The sequence below is a fragment of the Lutra lutra genome, chromosome 3 (genome assembly GCF_902655055.1).
Source record: "Lutra lutra chromosome 3, mLutLut1.2, whole genome shotgun sequence".
NCBI lineage: Eukaryota > Metazoa > Chordata > Mammalia > Carnivora > Mustelidae > Lutra > Lutra lutra.
In genome coordinates this window covers 197,917,054-197,938,806 of record NC_062280.1, presented here as the reverse complement: position 1 = coordinate 197,938,806, position 21,753 = coordinate 197,917,054, and the positions used below count along the sequence as shown (strand labels likewise).

General features: G+C 42.8%; 1 protein-coding gene across 1 annotated transcript in view; it reads right to left on the bottom strand.

The window, feature by feature from the left end:
- MYO16 (myosin XVI) overlaps positions 1–21,753 on the bottom strand; it is a 438,349-nt gene that overhangs the window by 5,751 nt on the left and 410,845 nt on the right. The window contains 1 exon segment of the mRNA XM_047720392.1: positions 19,704–19,795. Coding sequence (XP_047576348.1) covers positions 19,704–19,795 — 92 coding nt within the window.

Here is a 21,753-nt window from a genome sequence, read left to right as displayed (position 1 = left end):
CATTTGCCAACAAGCCCGTCAGCTACCTCCTCTGTGGGGTGGGCTCTCAGTAACAGTCCACCTCAACAAAACGCGGGATGGTTTACAGGAGTAACATGCGCGGGCCACTTAAAAGCACGCCTTAAAGAAGCAGCCAGTGCCTTATAAATGCGGGGTCCTATGGTTTTGTCATTGTTTGCTCTTGGACTTGAGAAAAACCCCAAACATTGCTGAATTATGATTATCCTGATGATTTGAACAGATAACATTACGTGAGAACACTTCTCACAATTTGGGGCCCTATATAACATAACATAGTCTCTTCCTTATCAAGAAGGAGCTCTCACATACTGAGCAACCCATTGGATTTATTCTATACACATAAGTATATATTTATATATTATTAAATATATATTTAATAAAATAATATACATTATTTTATTAATCATAAAATAAAATATATTTATGTCATTAAATATAAATATATTATTTTATATTATATATTATAATAATATAACAATATATTATTTTATATTATATATAAATTTATATGTATATATAAATTTAAAACTAAAGAAAGTTAGATGGGAACAAAGGAAAGGTCCAGAGTTTCTCTGAATTTCAGGAGTAAGATAAACAGATTTTAGTGAATAAATTAAACAACTGTTTAATATTTCTGAAATAGCTATTTGTATATGTTATTTTTGGGGTCCTCCCATTCTTGGATAATTTAGTATTTAGTGCATTTTTCTTTACAAAACAGTTTTTCAAAAGCACTATAATCATTAAGCTAGTGCTCAGCAAGACTTTATTCTCTGACTTCGTATTTTATTTACAAGCCGGACGACACGGAATATTACCGATATCGCTGCAGATGAATGAGGAAACAGTGGATGGGTTTAATATGCAATGAGGCATCCTCCCCTGAGAAAGAGCTAAGTGAGACCGCAGCCTCGGTGAGGTGGGCAGTTGCCCCGCAGTTCAAGCCCAGAGAAGCGGTAGAAGCTTGAGGTCACCAAGGGCTCAGGGTGGTAGACATGGACCCACGTTCATGGAATCTGAGTCCAGACCACCTTCACTTTGTCATCAGTCATTTCATTTCAGCTGAACAAAATCATACCTAGCACGAATGTTGTAAACTTCAATTTTTTGCTTCTGTAGGTTTTGTCAAGTTGAATTTGTAAGTTTGCTTTGGTTTTACAGCTGTAATGAGAGGTGAAAGGCTACAGAGCTCTTATGTAACAATGTGTGTCTGACTATTATAATAAATTAACTTAAGAAATGTTCAGGGTTAAGGGGAATCTTGCTTCTATTTAAAAAGGGTCATAGAGGGTGCCTGGGTGGCTCAGTCAGTTAAGCGTCTGCCTTCTGCTGATTCATGATTCCAGGACCCCGGGGACGACCCCCATGTTGGGGCTCCCTGCTCAGCGGGGAGCCTGCTTCTCCTCACCCTCTGCTCTCTCACTCAACTAAATAAATAGTATCTTTAAAATAAAATTTAAAAGAGGTTACATAAGATACGTTAAGTAGGAAAATGTGGATCCATGTGGGTAGAAGTCTCTGGAGGTAGAATGCGTTTCTTGCTCAGACTAGGGGTGTCCTTTCGAGTCCAAAGTGAGTAAATTAATCTCTGCCCAGCACCGGGTGCCCAGGGCACTTGGAGAGCTGAAACAGAGGTCGTGTACGAATGCCCAGTGACATGCTTGGGAGAAGGGAGAAAGTTTATCACAGTCGTCAGTGAGAAAGAACTGGCTGAAAATTTAAGCAAACAGGCATTGATTTGGGCCGCTGGAATTGCAGCTCGGGAGAAGGATTCAGGCCGAAACCTGACTCCCCATGCTCTGAGAAGACAGGACAGAGTCATGAAGGTGAAGGTCACGAGTGCTGTTCTCAGGTCCTCCATTTACAACAGGGATTAAGACTGGCTTAACTGGGGTTGGTTGGGTTCGTATACACGTTAGGGTTATAGAAACTTTTGAAAGCTGGTTTCTCTTGATGTGAAGAAAGCAAACGACCTGCCCTGGTGTCCTGGTGAGGAAGGACTCAGGGGCAGGCAACAAGTCCAGGCTCCTCCAGGAGGACGTGCATAAATTCCTCCTCCCTTATGGCCTCCCGATGCTATTTTAAAAAAGACTCTTTTAACTGGGTTTGCTTGCTCTGTATTGAAATCTCCTCTTACACAGTATATTAGATTTCTGTTTTCATTTTTCAAAAAATAAATTTAGGGGCCCTGGGCACCTCTCCGCCATCCAGGACAGGGAAGGAAAGGGAGAGAGATCCTTCAAGAAATGCCATACGGACCCTGAGCACCTTCTTACACTTGAGAGGTAGTTCTCCTGTCCGGATTCAGATACGGTCCTTTCAAACACCATAAAACCCTGGGCACTCCCTCTGTTGCCCTGAAATCACATCAGGTGTGGGTGGTCCCAGGCCCATTAGTTACTCTGAGTTCACACATGTCTAGATGGCTTTGAGTGGCCAGTGAGCGGGGCCCCGGAAAGACAGCGGGACCGTCACCGCAGCCTTCTGGGTGACCGACGCATGCGATGCCTCTGACACTCAAACAAGTTTATCCCATGCAGTGGCCCGGATGTCTGTGTCCCCCCAAATTCGCATGTCGGAATCCTCACCCCCGGTGTGGTGGTGTTTGTGGTTCGGGCCTATGGGAGGTGATTAGGTCACGAGGATGGACCCCGTGAATGGGATCAGTGGTTTTAGTAAAGCTCTCGCAAAGCTGCCTCACCCTTTCGACCCGGGAGGACGCGGAGAGACATCTGCAGCCCCGAAGGGCTCCTCCCCCGACCATGCTGGCACCCCGATCTTGGACTTGTAGCCTCCAGAACCCTGAGAAAGACATTTCTGTCGTTGATAAGCCACACAGTCTGTGGCATTTCTTACAGAAGCCCGAACAGACTAAGACGTCCCATGCCCAGAATTATTATTTTTGGATGGCATGGGGGGAAAATGATACTATTGTGTCACAGGTACAAACCCCAGGCTTCTAGAAAAGGGTGCAGACCATCTGTCAGCTTCAATGCCTTTGAAACCAATATCAGTGGAGAATCTAATAATATACCTGGAAATTATTCTGTGATTTTTATTTTTAAATTTGACATTTGAAACAAGTACGAAAGCTTCAAAGCTTAGGAGCCACTTGGCGATTTGGTATGGGAGAGCAGAAAGTCACAGTCCCCTGGGAGCTGGGACAACCGGACCCCTCAAAGGAACTGACAGGTGGGAGGCCCTGCCCAGCCCCTCGAGGGCAGGCAGTGTCCCCGGAGGCACCCCACGTGTGCTGCACCGGGGGGGCGGGGGGGCAGAGAGCGCCTGCTGTCCACAGCCTCCTGTCAGCTCAGACCCTCCAACCCACAGCCTCATGTCCTCCCTTCTGCTCTCAAGCAAAGGTCACAGAAGGGGAAGCCACGCCATCCACACTTAATAAACAGGTGCTTCCGATCCCTCTGATTCAAGCTCCCAGCAGGTGTGAGCAGACACGTCAATGACCACGGTCCAGACACGTCCCCATGGGCTGGAGTACTCATCCCCCAACAACATCCCCTCCTCTCAGCGGGGTCTTAACAAGAAGACTTCATCGATGCAGTAATCCCGAGAAAATAGGGCCACTTACAAACACTGGCTATTACCACCTTGACAACTCACTGAGGGTTTTCTTCCTTCCTTTCTTTCTTTCTTTCTTTTTTTCTTTCTTTCTTTCTTTTTTTTTAAGGATTTTGTTTGAGAAAATCTTGCTGCTTTGATACTTAGAAGTTCAAGACATGAATCTTAGTGTCCCTTTCCCCACCTGGACTTGGAAAGTTATTTTGTGCCTTCTAATGTCCAGAGGTATAGGCGGACATGAAGACAAGAATCTGACAAAGGAAGTAAAAACTGAGTTCCTGAAAGTTCTACATCTCAAGGGGGACACTTCTCATTAGTTTGATCACTTTCCGGGTCAAAATTCACGGAATCTCTCACAACCCAGAGGGAAACCCAATGTGATGTGAAGGCTTCATGAGGTCATTATATGTCTTCTTATTAATTTTCAGTAGTTTTCTATGGTGTCATTAATAGAGTTCTACGAGATGAACTAATTTAAAAATGAGATATAAATTTCTTTACTTCCCGTGGATATCCATTTCTGTGAATAATATTAATACATGTAAATTAATAATTTGCTGCTGATTTTTTACCCTAAGTCTTTCCTTTCTAGGATAAAAATAGACTTTGCTAAATAATTCATATGTAAAATCATGTTGTTGTTCATTTGTCACAGAGTTGATTTTTCTATGACTAATCACCCAAAGGTGAAAAGAGGCATTTACTGGCATTTATGGAAATTAAAAGAAGGAACCTTCTTGGCTGACTGAATGGTGAACATTAGTGTTTCAAATGCAAATCCCATTTCTACTTGATGCTAACAAGATGTTGGAGGAAAAAAAAAGTTAAAAAGTGAAATTCGAAAATCACAGTTTGTAAAGCCAAAGTCTGCCTCAATAGATCCTAGAGAAGCGGCGTAGAGTAACATGTGATTCAAAAAAATCTTTGATTAAAGCGTTGTATATTTTCATACTTCTAAAAAATCTTAAGAGAATGATCTGAAAGTGAAAGCAGAATTTCTGGCTTAGGCAAAGAGAGCCGATCCTTTTTAATTCGGAAATAGCTATTTATACAGATTCAATTAAGTTCATCTTGTTACTCTGTTTCTCTTGTTGCCATTTTGTTTCCTTCATTACCAAAGGGTTCGATAAAGGCAAAAATATCACTTCAAAGGCACTTTACAAATCCTCTTGTAAGCAAGCGTAGCTACCTCTGGATACCAGGCAGTGAAGACGGGGAGGAAGGATTTTAGATTTTCACCTTGTCTGTACACTTTGATTTCTTAAAAAAGATAGTAACCGTTCTTAACTTTCATAAGCAATATCATATTGGAATGCATTTAATATCATTTAAAGGGACATTTATTTGCATTTTGTGGCATTTTAGGTTAATAGCTTTGAATAAAAATGGACTCTGATGAGTGAATGTATACTTTTTCCTATTAATGGAAAGTTATAAAATAGAAATTTATGATCGTATTATACATCATGCAATGTAATTAATTTGTGACACTCCGGGTTATGGATTTTGTATGAGTTCTGGTCTTTTACCTCAATTCACTTAAGAAAACATGACAGTATAAGTAAAAATGACTAGATTATAAAAAAATTGATAACATATATTTAGGGTATGTTTATAATAATGACGTATTATAGTAATGGGGGTCAAATCCATGGAATATATAGAAAAACATAAATCTCCTATATTGGAAATAAAGAAAGTAATAGCATTATGATTTCTTCTAAAACATTTTTCTCGGGATTTTATAGGGGACTGAGTGCAAACAGCAGGAGGGTATTATTGAGGACAATTAATCTACTAGATTTTCTGTCTCCAAAGAAAAGATCTATTCACATAATCTGTGTGTTTGAAAATCTTCAATGTGACCCCTTTGCCTGGTCTAAGCAAGCAAGTCGAGACACTTCAGGAGGCTACAGAAAGTCCTGTATTTTCTGGCCACACTGATTAGTCCAGTTTCATCACCATACGTCCTTCCAGTCTCTATGTCCGTCCCACCAGACAGAGCCACACCTAGAATTCTAGAATTCGCTTTCTCTCTGCGGCAGTCCCAGTTCGTATGCTCACACACAGAGTCCTCTGAGGTCTCTGAGGGCCTATTTCTAACCTTATGTTCATGATATTGTTTTATAGTCTTCAAGCATTTTCACACGTTACTATTCTAGTACTTTCTCATAATCATTGGAAGTAAAAAGCAGGCTTTGGAGTATTAGCCTCATTTCACAGGTGCTGAGATTCATCTTTAAAGCCCCAGCTCACTTGGCTAGTAAGTGGTATAGTCAGAACACAAATTCAAGTACCCCAAGTTCAGTCAACCTCCCGGGGGACTAGTCAACGACTTGGCCTCCAAGAAGTCTTCCTTGTGCCACCGATCAGGGAACGCGTGTTTTTTCCGTGACTGTGGAGTGGAAGGCCCTGTGATGCATTCTACAGGACTGCAAATCACACAGTATGACCTGCTTCCTCAAAGGGCTGCCATGCAAATTGAGCAACAAAACGTAAAAGCAGAAAGAGTTAGATGAATAGAGACGCTTAAACGTCACAGAACCACAAGCATGTCATGAGCGAACGCAGCATTAACGGACTAACACAGTGTCTGCATAATTATTGTTGTTGGGATACAGAGGAGACACGACTCATTTCAAAGTGATATATTGGCCAAGAAATTCATACTGGGATGGGGCATTTGATTTGGAGCAAAATGGTGCGTGGGATACAAAAAGAGGGAAGGACATTTGGGTTGAGTTCTAAAGGGAATGGTGTTCATGGTAGTAAAGTATTCCACAGCTTTGGAGGACAGAGAGGTCGCAGAGGAGCCCTTCCCCCACTCGTTCAACTGGCCGGGACCTGCACTGCTGTGAAGGACACAGTTTATCTGTTAATTTATTAATGTCTCATCATATTCTTTTTCTGGAAACAACCACAATCTGTATGTTGTGCCATTAGATATAATGAAATAAGAAAGAGAAAAAAAAAACACCTTAAGAAACTAGATGTTAATAAAATAACCTAATCCAAGGAGATTTTTAAAAAACAGCTCTAATTAGGAGAGGGACACAGTTTAGCAACTCCCTTGGCTGTGGAAGTTACAGCACTGGGGAGAGCATATTCTCTGTCCTCAACCTTGACTTTTTCCTCCAAAATTTAGTTAGCAGTTGCAGGCATCCAAGTGAGAACTGGAGGGAAGCAAGGCGTTCCTTTACAATCATTAATGCAGCAAGAAGTTCCTAAAAGTGTGAAAACATTTCTCAGGGTGTCCAACTCGTTATAGGGGATTAATTCTGTCCTTGAGGAAAATTAAATCTGTTGGTTTTGAGGAATTTCTGATAGACCATTTGTTAAGACGTATAAGCTTTGGTTCTCTATATATAATTTCCCTTGTGCTGAAATTGTGAACAGTTAATTATGGTGAAAAGATTTATTTTATACAAAATAAAAGAAGAATGATTTATTTTCTGACCTAGGAGACCTCAAAGATGGGATTCTTTTCTGATATATGTATATATCAGAAAAGAATAAAAAGAATCAAATACTATTGTATTTATATTATTTATAATTATTTATAATTAATAAATTCATAATGTATCTATATATATTTATATTATATATGATATTATATAAAGGTATTATATAAATTATATAATTTTATTATAATTTACATATATATTTATATATTTTATAAATATATGTAATTGTATATTTATATTATATATACAATTATATATAAATATACAACTTATAAATATATATATTATACAATTATATATAAATATACAATTATATATACAATTATATATATTTATATATATAAATATACAATTATATATATTTATATATATAGATACACACCACTGATCACTACTTTGTATTACTTTGTATTACAATGTCTAATAAGTGATATTCCAATATTCTAACAATGGTATCATTAGCAGGTACAATTTTTGATATCTTAAATAATTTTTACTACAAAACGGAAGTTAAACTTAGATAACTAAGTAATAAGAACAGTCATGCTTAGTTGCACACGTACAACATTAAACTAAGTAAATGATGAGGGCTATTAGTTAGCTGTCACAATAGGCAAACCATAAACAGCACTGGCTCAGGAGGAGAGAAGTATATTGTTGGGATGAAGGATGAAACAGGTGTTTCTGGTCAGTGGCTGGCCTTCCCTGTTGTCATGAGTGTGCTTTGCTCCTTCTGGGATCTTGTACCGAGCTTTTAGATGGGGAAGGACATGGAGCACTAGGCAAAGGGGGATTTGTATGGGCCAAGCTTGGAAGTGGATCAGCTCACTATGGTTCCCCTGAGTTGGTGTCCATGACAGGTCTGCTCTGCACCGTGAGGGAATCTGGGAAATTTGGGTAGCTCTGTGTCTAAGGAGAAATGGGTCTGATGGGCACAGTGGCAGTCACTGTGACTCTGAGGTCTATTACAGTGTCTTTGAGACATAGTCATGGCAAATCCCGCAGGTACAAATGCTAGACAACATAGGCAAAGGGAAAACAGATAGCAGGAAGTGTTGGGAAGGAGAAGAGACAAGGTTTTGCCAAAGTAGGCAACACATGAGAGCATATCTTTTTAATCAAGGGCTCTTTCCAAAAATAGATAATAAAAGTCACCTGGACATATATAAAATTAATTTAAATCCACTTGGGATTAAGAAATCCAGGCTTTGATATCATTGAGCTCATGACACGTCTTCCCAATATCACCGTTCAGCTGTTCTAGAACCTATTTCTGACAGAGTCAGGAATACAAAATGACAGTTTCAAATAATAATGTAATCAGAGTGATCAGAAAAGAATCCTGTCTTCGAGGTTGACTAAGGTCAGAAAATAAACCCTTCTTTTATTTTGTATAAAATAGATCTTTTCACCCTAATTAACTGCTCACAGTTTCAGCACAAGGCAAAAGTATCCACTCCTTCCAGAACTGTGCATTCACAAATGTCCCATCAGTGTCCAGAGCTCCACAGCTAACTAGGCAGGGAATATGCAGCCTGGCTTCCCGGGGGCCTCGCTCCCAGTTCCCTTATCTGGAGCAAGAATAGAGCTCTGTTCATCTATATTTTCCACTCACAGAAAAGGCAAACAATTACCTTCACTTATATTCTGAGCAGATCAGACTTTCCAAACCTGGTAAATGGTTTCAAAAAAGGACAGAACGGTACATTCATAATTCGTATTTTACATTTAGCCTCCCGCTATCATTTATAATGCAAAAGCCTCCCTTTTCTAGGATTAACACTTAGAATGAATGTGAACTTCAACTTCTCTTCATCTAAACATCTAGTAATTCATGGAGTTGGTGCTCCATTGGCCACACTGGCCACCTTGCAATGCAGGTGTGCAGCTGTCTCAGGGTCTTCACTGTTCCTGCACTGGAGCATTCTCCCTGACATCAGCATGGCTCATGCCCTGACCTCCTTCCTTTGTCTTTGCTCAATGAAGCTTCTGCTGACCCTCTTTCTTAAAGTCGCTACTCAACCCAATCTCCCTCTATACCCACTCTTGTCACTCCCAGGTCTGCTTATCCTGATTCCTTTTTTTAATGTATTTTATTTCCTTTTAGTATATTGTGCACTTATTTAAATATTTTTTATTGTTTGCTTTTCAAAGTTAGAATTTAAGTCCCATGAGGGCAAGGATGTTGGTTTTGTAGACCAAGGTGCCTAGATCTTGCCTGGCATGGTCCACACGGAATATTTGTTGAATGAATGAATGAATGAATGAACCTCTGAAAATTCAATTCTGTGCAATTCAGTTTCTTGGAATTCAAAATATTATGCTATTAATGCTTTAAGTTGTTTTATGTAATTGTATGGAGTTGTAGACATTAAAAGCATACTGTTTTATATATAAAACATGTAAAAGCCCACTGTTTTTTTTTTTACAGACAATATAAGGGATGTTCAGAGTCTCTCCTGTTGTATGTGACTTTCACATATCACACCAACTTTAGAACATAATCACCAAATAAAATGTGACTTTAATATCCTCCAACCAGTAATGCAACTGCCTATGATTTTGTTTACCAAGTTTATTGGTACATTTTTAACATGAGACGGAGTTTAAATATTTGAATGAAATATCCTACCAGTTTGCTTCTCTTAATTCATCTGAAGCCACTACCAGACGACAATTACACTGAGTTGGCAATTTATTGAGTGCTTGTGTTTGGAATGCAAAACTGATCATGATGCATTCAATGCATTCTCTGTATGCTCAAAAGTCTGCAGGGTATACACACATGCACGTAATTATAATACAGAAAAATAGGTTATATAAAAGGATATATGAATTCTAGAATTACAGAAACCAATTTATAGAGGCAAATAACTACTTTGATTAGAAGGGATGCTCAAGGAAGGCCAACAAGAAGAAAGTAACATTAAAGAAAAATCTAGAAGGTTACAGATAAATGCAGAGAACAGTCCATTTCAGGCAATGTTCTCAGCATTGGAAGGAAGTTGGAAGTATGGTCCTATGTTATAAAAGGCATGGGGCAATTGTTATTGGAGCAGAGAAATGTCAAACTATATTGTAAATTTACACTATTCTCACAAATAAAGTACAGGTAGCATGAACTCCTAAATGTAAAAAACAAAAACAAAAAACAACCACCACCAAACAAAAAACCCCAAACCCTAAACTTTGAAATATAGAGAGATAGATCTTTATGACAGCAAGGTAAGAGAGATTTTTTTCTCTGACTTTTTTAAAAGAAAGTTTCTTTTTAGACAGTACAAAAAAGCATAACCTATAAAGATGAGGGTTAATTTGACTACATTAACATTATAAATTTCTGTGGGATAAATACATCAGCTGGGCCACAGTGAAGTTAACTCGACATCAGCCCATCTCTCTCAGTAATTATAACTAAACTTTGGACAAAATACACATCTATCTGAGGACCAGAAAGGTAAACAAAAACATGTGAATTGTGGGGGGAATCAGAACTTGGAGAATAAAGGCAGAAGAAAAACACACTCAGATTAAGGAAAACTAGGAGCATTCTTCGATCAGCTGTGAATGACCTGCTCAAGGAAACGGTAGAAGGAAACTCAGAACTTCAGGAGTGAAGGAGAGCTGAAGAAATGGTAAGTACTGGGATAATAAAAAGGAGATTTTTCTCCCCTGAAGTTGTCTCATGCATGCATAACATTTGAAGGCAAAAGTTACAGCATTGCCTGGGAGGAGATATTCAATGTATGTGGGTGTACTGTATGGGACAACTATAAAATAGATGTAACATATGGCACAACTATAAAGAATGTAGATGTAACACATTTGCAACTGTAGATGCAATGTGTGTGGTGACTATAAAGTAAAGGTCAGTAAGGAGGTTAAAAGGAACAATATATGGTTGACAGCAAATAGACGAAAGTTAGGTGTGTATACATTACAACTGCTAATCAGCTATGAAAAAAATACATATGAAGAAACACAGTTGAACTACCAAAAGAGAAATTAAAACAGAGTCCTAAAAAAAAATACTCAAATAATCCCAAAGAAAGCACCATTGGGAAACAGATGAACAAAAATGGTGGAGAGAAAGAGCATGAGAGAAAACAGACAGACCTAAAGCCAATCACATTAATAATTACACTAAATGTAAATGGTCAGAACACACCAACTAAAATACAAAGACCATCAGACTGGATAAAAATAAACATGATTCATCCATTTTTTTTTTCTATAAAAATCATGAGTTAAACACGGAGACATAATTAGGTTAAAAGTAAAGAGACAGATTTTCTTTGGGATGAGGAGGGAATGAAGACACTCTAAAATAAGATTGTGGTAAGAGCTGTGCAACCCTGAGGACGTACTAAGGAATCCTGAATTGTATATTTTAAAGGTGTGGATTGTATGCTGTGTGAATTACATCTTAATAAAGTTGTCTAAAAATAATTAAAGGGATGGAAAAAACATACCAACAGAATGAGAAAGTGGCTATGTTAACTTCAGACAAAGTAGACCTCCGAAGAAGGAATATCAGAAAGAAAAGAGAAAAAAAGGCATAATGGTAAATAAATATAGTCATCAAGAAGATGTAGTAATCTTAATGGATCACACATCTAACAACAGAACTTACAAAGATGTGAGGCAAAAACTGTGGAACTGGAAGGAAGAGACAAAATCTCAATTATAGCTGGAAACTTGGATGCTGCTCTTTCAGAATTCAGTAAAAGAAGTGGACAGAAAATCGGCCAAGATAGAGAAGCACTCATAACCTGACCCAACAGACATTCCCAGATCACTATCCGACAATAGCAGACTACTCCTTCTTCTCAAGTGCACGTGGAAATCCCACAAAGATATCCTGAGCCATAAAGTAATTCCTGATAAATTGGAGAGAACTGAAATTATACAAAGATATTATCAGATCATAATGCAATTAAACCAGAAATAAAAAGCAAAAAGATATCTGGAATGTCCCTAAATATTTGGAAGGTAAAAACAGTAGTCAAAGAGGAAGTCCTACAGGAAAGCAGAAAACATTTTGAATTGATAGGAAATAAATGCAAAACATATCAGAATTTTCCAAATGCAGGTGATACAGCGAGAGGTGGAAATTTATACTATTAGGCAAAAAAGAAGGCATCAAATCAATGATCTAAGCTTGCTATTTAAGAAACTTAGAAATAGAACAAATAAACCCAAAGCAAGCAAAAGGAAGAAAATACTAAAGAGCACAGAAATCAATGAAACAGAAAAATAATGACTATATCAATACAATCAAAAGTTATTTTTAAAAGATCAATAGAGTTGACAAACTTGTGGTTGGACTAAGAAGAAAACACTATAAGCCAAGTGTTAGCCATACCTGCAACTGACAAGGAATATTATCCAGGATATGTAAAGAATTCCTGCAAATCATCAGGAAACCCACACAAACCAGTTCAGAAATAAGAAAAGGATGTCTTTGGACTACCAGGTCTGACCTGGTACGGTCAGAACATATGAAAACACTCCACAGCAACCAGGGAAATGCAAAACAAAGCCATAATAAGATCTGTTTTACAGTTAATCACATTGGTAAAAAAAAATATATGATTCATTAAACCAAGAGATTACCAAAACAGAAATGTGAAATATTCCCTTTTAGAGCTGTATAACTCAGTACTACAGTTTTGGAGAATAATTAGCAGCAACTTCCATGTTGAAAATGTGTATCTCCAGAAATGCAGCAGAAAACTTTGGATATTTGTCCCTACTGACGAGTTAGGGGCGTACTCCATGATTTTCACTGTAGCATTGTTTGTAACTGTCATCATTTGGAAACTTGGCTTTGATCAAGTTTCCACTCCCCTTGGTCAAACTGCAAATCTGTTTTTCTTAAGAAATGTCATGAATATATATATGTGAAACCTGATTCTGAGAAAAGTTGAGAGTGGAGGAGGCATGTTTACACCTAAAAAGTGAGTAATACAACTTTTGTTTGAAGGTGTTGCAAGAGAGCTTCTGGAGGCACCAGTGAGAATCCGTGCTAATGCCCTGATTAGATTCCTGTGGTAAACGTTTGGGTGGGAAAGTCTGTGCTGCCATATTGTCCCTGGACACTCAGTGTCATTTCCCAGCATCTCCCAAGGAGTTCGCTGGACTGGGTTTCTCAGGACCCCGAGAGACACCTCTGACCACCTTGTGAAAATCTGGAGGAAGACGAGGGGGCTGCCAGGGTCACAGTTATCCCTTGGGGCCAGGGGTGGTAGCAGGGTGAGACCTGCCCTGCCCTGCCCTTCCCCAGGCGGTGGTGCATTCCTTTGGCCTCTTCTCTTGCAATAGACTTGCTCCCTCCTGAGTCCGCTGAAGGAACTTGAAGGCAACGAGAGTGTGTCCACTGTCATCTCCCTTCCTATTCCCTCCCCAGGACTCCCCACCTTCAGGCCCTTACATTTAACCCGGAGCTAACCCAGAATGAAACAGCAAAGGAAAGCAACATGTATCAAAGTGGGGAACAAACACCTTGACAAGTACAACAGCAAAACAATCTGTGGAGTGATTTGCTCAGAGGGATACACCATTTTAAAAGCAGGCCAAGCATCCATTATGATCTATGGGCACGATGTAATTTACGGCTACATCCCTATCAGTAAAGGTGCAAACAGGCTTGGAGGGCTGTGCACTAACTTCAGGACAGGGGTGGGGGATTAGGAACTGGGTCATAGATTTCCCGAAAATTCTTGGTCCCCAAAATACCTGGCGCCAGAGCAAATATGGGGAGATATTCAGATTTACTGAAGTTGGGCGTTTTACTCTCACTGTGCTTCTTTCCCCAAAGTTTTTAGTATTCAGCCACAAAATATTCTGAAAATCACATACTTGCCCCATTTTGACCAAATCCCAGATGAGTGTGGGGTTGGGGAGAGCTGCCCTCTGTCTCATCTCCCGCATATTTTAGATAGCATCTACTATGTTAGAATCAGAATTGAGGTTCAGAATACTGACTTAGTGGGGGGGGGGGGAGAATACCAAGATAAAATGGCAAACACGGTTTTTAAGCATTTGTTATACTGTAGGGCAGGCTTGTCAGGTTATATGGATTTTCTTGAATCAATCTGAAAACGACTCACTACTTTCTCTATCCCCAAGTTCAGTAACAGTTATGGGGCTCACACTCTGTTCTTGGTTTTTCTTTCCCTTTCTTTAATTTTCAAAATTAAACTTAGTTAATGAAATGAACACAGAAATTCTTGAGTTAAATGGAGTTTGCCCTTAACCACGTCCTCTCCGTTCCATCACTCTCTCCCGGGTACACTAGCATGGGCTCGCGGCAGCGTCCCCACCCGGAGCTGAGTGTGCCGACGTATCACAAGACCTTTCCATTTCTCATTCTTCTAATATTTCTTAAAATTGAACGATCCCTTCATTGGCAGTAGTCAACATGTTCCTTAGAAAAATACTGTGCACTTGAATACATTTTGGATCTACGTATGGTGCAATCTTATGAGGGAAAAATACAAAATATAAGACCTGGTTTTGTTTTTTTATTTTCCAAGTTTCTATGAATCTAGGTAGGATTGCTCTCTTCTCTGTTGAAAACGCTGCCATTCATACTATCAAATTAATTTACTGCCTTCATTTCTCGCGTGAAATATGGAAGTCACGAGGGGTGCATACTGATTTCCCCAAACCCCTGCTGCCTGGAAGGGCTGTCTGTCCCTGCGAGACCGGCTTCTGTTTGTAGCTTACAAATGAAATACATACATGTTTCCTTTCGAAGGGCTTATCTAATTTCTAATTCCCACCATGTGCTTTAGAATGATCCCTTAATGACTGAGCTAAATGTGTCTACGTTTCGTTATTTTTCCTAGCACACTGTTGCTTTTTCCTGCCAGGACACATTTCAGGCAGTCCACGTGACAGATACAATGGATACGCCAGGAAGGCGCTGGCTTGATTTAGAGCCCCGCAACACTTCATTTTGCTGATATGTGACGTTACCGAAGGGTTTCTTGGATGGTTCAGTAAAACAAAACGCATAACAATTTGTCTCTTGATTGCGGATCAATTGTGCATTGATTACGGTACGGCTTTCTTCGGTGGCTGTGCCGGGAGCGGGCTGCCTATTTGGTCAGCTCTCGGGGGCTAGACTGCCACTGTTTTATCGGCGAGCCTCTGTGCTTTCTGACAAGGAGTATGTGGACATGACAGATATTAATAATAAGTTTTTATGCTCTTTAAAAAATTATAACACAAAGTTCGATAAGGAATACCATAAATGCCTCCAGTGAAAATCAAAGATCCTAAACGACGCAGTATCGCTGCAGAGAATAGACACCCGAGGGGAGTAAAACGACGTGAAGTACCAGTTGGAAAAGCGAAAAGGCGGACGTAAAAACGAATAATGGGTGTGTGCTGGGGGGAGCGCTGTGAATCGTATAAGGCTGAAGAATCACACCCTGTGCCCCTGAAACAAATAATACACTGTACGTTAGTAATGATAAAAAAGAATCTACGTGCTAAAATCCATAGACACCCAGCAATCACAAGATATTCCATATAAACAAATAAACAAACAAAAACCAATAAGGTATGTTCAAACGACAGGAGGAAAGGGTTTGTGCATGTGCAGCACAGAGCCCTGAGCAGAGGCAGATCTGCCACTTCAGGCCGAGGGCAAGAACCCGCATTTTATTTTCTCCATCCCCTCCTTGGACTCTCCTGCCTTTAGCCCCCCGCCCGCCGCATGCGTCACACGTTTGCTCTATTTATAATCCGTGGGGTTCCTGTGTCTGCGGACGACAAGCACAGCAAAAAATGCTGAGTCACCCCGGGCTGGAAGGTGTTCTCAGCGTTTCACTCCCTGCCGGGTCCCCTCCCGCCCAGCTACTTCAGAAGGGTCTCATGGAGCTAAATGCACGCACTTTTTGTAAAAAACTGATTACGTCTCCCAAAATAGCAAGTGGATAGATGGCATATGATTTTTATAAATACTGTCTAATTTCAAACCCAACCTGAAGTGACTTTTACAGCCTATGAAATTCCAGAGCTGAGTGGTGGGAAGGGCCCTCAAGTCCCCCGTACCCCGCCCCCATGGCAGGGCCGGCACACTCACTGCTGGTGTCCCCGCCGAGTGCCCTGCAAGGCTGTGACTGTGCTGTTCTGCTCACAGCAGGGACGTGCCAAGCCCTCCCTGGGAGGAGCACGCGGGAACTCAGCCACATTCAGGATGGGTGCACGTCCCAGCTCTTACGCTTTTCAAATATTTCAAGTGAAATTTATTTTTATTTCTTTAAAAAATATATTTTATTTATTTATTTGTCAGAGAGAGCGAAAGAGCACAAGCAGGGGAGCAACAGACAGAGGGAGAAGCAGGCTCCCTGCAGGGAGTGCGATGCAGGACTCTATCCCAGCATCCTGGGATCATGACCTGAGCCAAAGGCAGATGCTTAACCCACTGAGCCACCCAGGCGCCCCTATTTTTACTACTTTTATGTAAGGTCGTTCTGTGTTACAGATTTGTAAAACCTGTATAACGGAATAGGACATTAACTGCATTGTGTCTACGCCACACCTCGAGGAAAGCAACAACTAATATTTATCAAGGAGAGACCTTCATCAGAAAAGGTTTATATCTCTATTAGTGTCGGTCAAAATTCTTATTTGCAAGCAAGAAAAACTCCGGACACCTGAACAGGTGGAGTACTGGAAGGTGACAGAAAGGCATGGATTGGGAAGGAACAGCGTGGCAACGAGGGGGCAGGACCGAGGTGGGTTCAGGGGCTGGCTGTGGTCCTATGCCGCCTAACACCTGTCACAGAAGGGAGCCACCTCAGCCACATGTCACCCCCTTGCGACATCTACTCTTCTCGTGCTTCCCATCATATGTCTCTCACTCCATAATCTAACAGACCGACCGAGCCCACCTCACCGGTTTTTGTCTTACTCTCAAGGGATGGAAGGAGGGTGAGTCTCTCCCCTTATATTTTCATTGTGAGAAAACTTAACATGTGACTGACGGCTAAAAAGCCAAGTCCGAGATGTCTGCACAGCTACTTTGATTTTTGTCTTGGCCAACAATTCAAAGTTTATGAAAAAGTTGGATGACTCTTCCATTCTTATTAATGGGTTTTGGTAAATTCATTCTCAGAAATAGGACATAGGGTCTTGGCATCCATTCCAAGCACACAATCTGAATTTTCGCCATGATCTTTGGCAAGTTACCAAATCGACTTCCTGTTTTCTCTATGTATGATAACACCCGTGCATTTTGTCTTTCTTAAAGAGATTTCACTAAAATCATGGATGATGCTAATTAGACTATAGACGTCTGCAACGAGCAATTCCGTTTGTAGTCAACATTTAATTTTACTGCTATATACCCACTCGGTCCGGGACTGACTTTATAGAATTCTTACCTAGTTGCATCAGTAGAAAATCTAAAAGGTGATATGTCTATAGGTGTCCACGTTTCCTGTAGAAATGCCACATGAGACATAAGTCTTAGTGCTTCTCAGCAATGACAAATGTGTCCTCCCATGAGGACGCGTGCACTTTTGCAGGGAAGACGACGAGCCTGGTTTCCTGCTTCCTTGAAAAAAGGCACCACGAGGTAACTGAAGGCAGAGAGTTTCCACCTGAGCCCCCACTGACAAGGAGGAATGGCAACTTATTCCCGAGGCTCTTTCCCATCTCTCTTGGCTTCTTAGCCAAATCCACAAAAGAGATGCCCACCTTATGCACTTTCTTGCAAAATCACCCTTTTCTCTACGAACCCCAAGGCAGCGGGAGCCCTGGATAGGGCGGACCGCTGTGCTCTAAGGCGCAGGAATCAGTCTTATGATAATAAAAACCAAACCCGAATTCATTACAAGTCAGTGCCCCCGTGGGAACGGCCTGAGATAAAGTGTCTGTGAGGCTTGCAGAGGGAAGCAAATGCATCTCGAGGAACGGAGGGGAGATCAGGACGCTCTGTTACCGCGCCCAGCCCACGTTTTCTTCCTTTTCCAGCACCTGTATGTCACTGTAAATGATTTCAGCAGACTCCCTACCGCAAGATTTAGTTTTAAGATTGAAGTTATTGATTTTTCTCGCTCCCTCATCAGTGTTATTTAGAAAAAATCTCAGCTGATAACAAGGGACCCGTCTGTAGAAGGCCGAATATTCAGATGAAAACACGGCACTGGCTGGACTACTGATTTTACGGCAACAGCCAGATAGGCGGCTGACTTTATTTTTTAAGATTTTTTTTTCTGGGGCGCCTGGGTGGCTCAGTGGGTTAAGCCGCTGCCTTCGGCTCAGGTCATGATCCCAGGTCCTGGGTTCGAGCCCCACATTGGGCTCTCTGCTCAGCAGGGAGCCTGCTTCCTCCTCTCTCTCTGCCTGCCTCTCTGCTTACTTGTGATCTCTGTCTGTCAAATAAATAAATAAAATCTTTAAAAAAAAAAGATTTTTTTTAAAAAAAGATCTTATTTATTTATTTATTTGAGAGAGAGAGTGAGAGAGAGCGCACACACAAGCAGGGAGGAGGGGCAGAGGCAGAGGGAGCAGCAGACTCCCCGCTGAGCAGGGAGCCAGACCTGGGGCTGGGTCCTGAGACCCGGGGATCATGATCTGAGCCGAAGGCAGATGCTTCACGGACTGAGCCACCCAGGTGCCCCTTTTTAAAGATTTCTATGTAGACATTTGACATCACGAAAGCTGTACCATAGCTTCATGCAAAGTGAGAACGCTGTTGCCAAAGCAATCATCTTAAATATGCCGATAACGAGCTTTTGGATACTTCGTTGGTTGTGCCGCCTTGACTGCAAACTCATCTTTTTGAAGATGATGATTAAAAGCATATTTAAAAACTCAACATAAAAAGAACACTAGAGTATATGATAGAAATCCTTTCTCTTTCTAAAAACCCTAGTGTTTTGTTTCCTCAAAGTGATCATCTTTATTTGGTGAACTTTTCGGGCCAGACACATTAAGCACATACACAAAAACTGCTGAAACCCACCAAAAACAGTTTTGCGAGCTGTGATCTCATTTTGATTTTATAGCGTTCTGATCCTTTGGTGTATTTTCTTTTCTTTTCTTTACCTACTTTTTTTAGGTAAGCATCGTGCCCAGCAGCGGGCGGCTTGAACTCCCCACCCCAGGATCAAGAGCCACGTGCTCTCCCGGGTGCCCCGTATACTATATTATAAATCAGTCTGGGTTATGTGGAATTCAGAGCTGGTCACTGAGATTTGGCGGCATAAAGCCACAGGTGCCTCAAGCATTGTGTTCCCCTGCCACCGGCACCCAGAGTCCTGGGTCAAGTGCAGAGAACGCGTTCATCACTCCTGGGATGTAATGTCGTCTTCCCATGATGGTGACTTTAAAATGCCACAACATAAATTACGTCTACAATATCCCACTTAGAAGTATGTATTAATTTTGTTTGTTTTTGACATTCTTCTCCTTCTTCTCTTTCTAACCAGCAGGAAGCTGGCGTCTCTGAGACAGAGGAGGAGAGAGAAGGATGTGGAGCCGAAGACACCTGGGGCCAGAGTGAGAACAAGCGTGTTCTCCAGACCGGGGGGACATACGCCCTTGGTCCCACCTTCACCAGGGCCTGCTCCTGGCTTCGGTCCCGCCGCTGTTGTAACCGGGCCGACGCAGGGTCATTACCTGAGTGGTGTGGCTCTCTCTCGGTCTCTGAAACGAGGAGGTCGTGGAGCTGCTCACAGACAACCCGCAGAGTCCATCTTCCTCAGGTAAACCTGCGGAGGTCAACACCAAGAAGCAGGTGAGCGTGTCCCGCCCCCAACAAGATAAGCTGGGTACCGGCTGCGGTAAGCACCAGTCGTCACCGTTCGTGGACTGATGGGGTGGTCAGTAAATGCCTCTGGGGAGTAAATCTCCCAGGGGGGCAGGAAACACAAACTACCACTGCGATTCTGTGTCATAAAAGAGGAAACGCGCGGGAAAAAGCAATAAAGGGGTAACGAGGAACTGTTCCGAGCTGGCACGTGGCCAGGGGGTGGTGGGGGCTTCTAGAGGCCTAGGATGGTTCGGGGAAGCAGCGACGGTGGAGGGAGAAGCACGGGGACGACAGAGTGAACGGGGTCCCTGAATGGCCATGGAGGGAACCTAGTGCCTCCTCTGTGAGGTCGCGGGGAGGCAGGGCGGGGATTCAGGATGCATGGACGCTGCGTGAGCCCATCCACACGCGCTCACCGCATGCACCGAGGGAGGAAGGGACGGGGTGGAGGTCCACGCGGGAGAGGTCGGGCGGCCGCGCATTCCCAGTACACCAGCTCCTAACCGAGCCCAGAGGAGAAACAGCCAGCGTGGGGACATTTCCGTCCCCCACCGAAATAATACAGAAACACCTCCGAGACGCCAAAGGCTTTTGCTGACGATCGCTCAAGATGGAAGCCGGGTTTCCCTACCTCCGCACGGCAGACACTCTGGGCCGCCTCCCTGTAGGCCGTGGGGCTGCCCTGTGTAGGGCCCCTGGTCTCTATCTCAGCTGCTAGTGGCCCCCCAGCAGCTGTGACAGCCCTGGAGGCAAGACCAGCCCTGACTGCAGCCCAGGGCAGAGAGGGGCCAAACGGCGTTACAAGTGATTTGCTAATAAAAATGAACACTTGAAGAGAGGAGAGTCACCTGATGGCACGAGCTCAAGCCCGAGACCCGAAGTCCCGAGGCGGTTGCTGCTCATACCTAAAACCGTAACTGACCAGGATGGTGTAGCGACTGACCGTCCGCAGGCCTCCTGCACGGAAGACCGTTGGCGAGTCACTGCACGCTTCTGCACGAGCAGGCTGAGTGAGCTCCTCACGGGGGTCCGCACGACCCCTCGACACACCGCAAGGCCTGATCCGTCTTCCTGTTACATACGCAAATGCCTTGGCACGGAAGTGGTTCGCTCCGTCCAGACTGGGCAGACTGGGGGCCGCCACCCGGAACGTGACAGGCCGACAGCGCGGGTCACGGGGAAGACGGGCTGTTGCCGGAAGCAGCAGTCAAGTCCAACGGGTTGGGGCGCGATGTGGGGGGGACCGGGGTAACAGGTACGGGGCGGGGGCCGGTGCCACAGGAGCAGAGAGGTCTGGGTTCTAAACCCGCTGGAAGGGAACGTGAGACTCCGAGCTGGTCACGAGCTGGAGTTCCAGGCCAGCAGGTCAGCAGAGGGTCGGCTGCAGAGTGCTGGGGACAGACCGGGGTCCGCGTGGAGAGGGCTATGGAAGTGTGGGTGTTTGTGGGGGGAATAGAGTGCTGACCGGCAAGCAAGACAAATGCCCATGGCTAGATGGACATCTTACGAAGACCAGGAATCTAACAAAAGGGGAAGAACATGGGGGTCCATTTTTAAAATCTGGATTATAAGTCAGAAGGTTACTCCCTGAATAAAAACAGAAATTTGGCTCATGGAGGAGACAAACTCGGAGCCGAGTCAATAGCACAAATGTGCTGTAGACGGTGGCCTTTAAATGAAGCTAAGAGTCCCTCCCGGTCCCCCTCTGAACAGGGCACTGGGGAACGCCATGATGACTAGATCAGTGCCCTCAGCCAGGACTCAGAGTGAATGAGTCACGTCACGGGTCAGGCAGGGGACGGGTGACCTTGAGCGGGATCCTGGAGAGAGCAGGGATGGACTCTAAGGGAGGGGACTGGAGGGCTGTGGTGGTGGAGACGCCACAGGATCTGAGCCTTCCAGGAGGAGAAGCTCTGA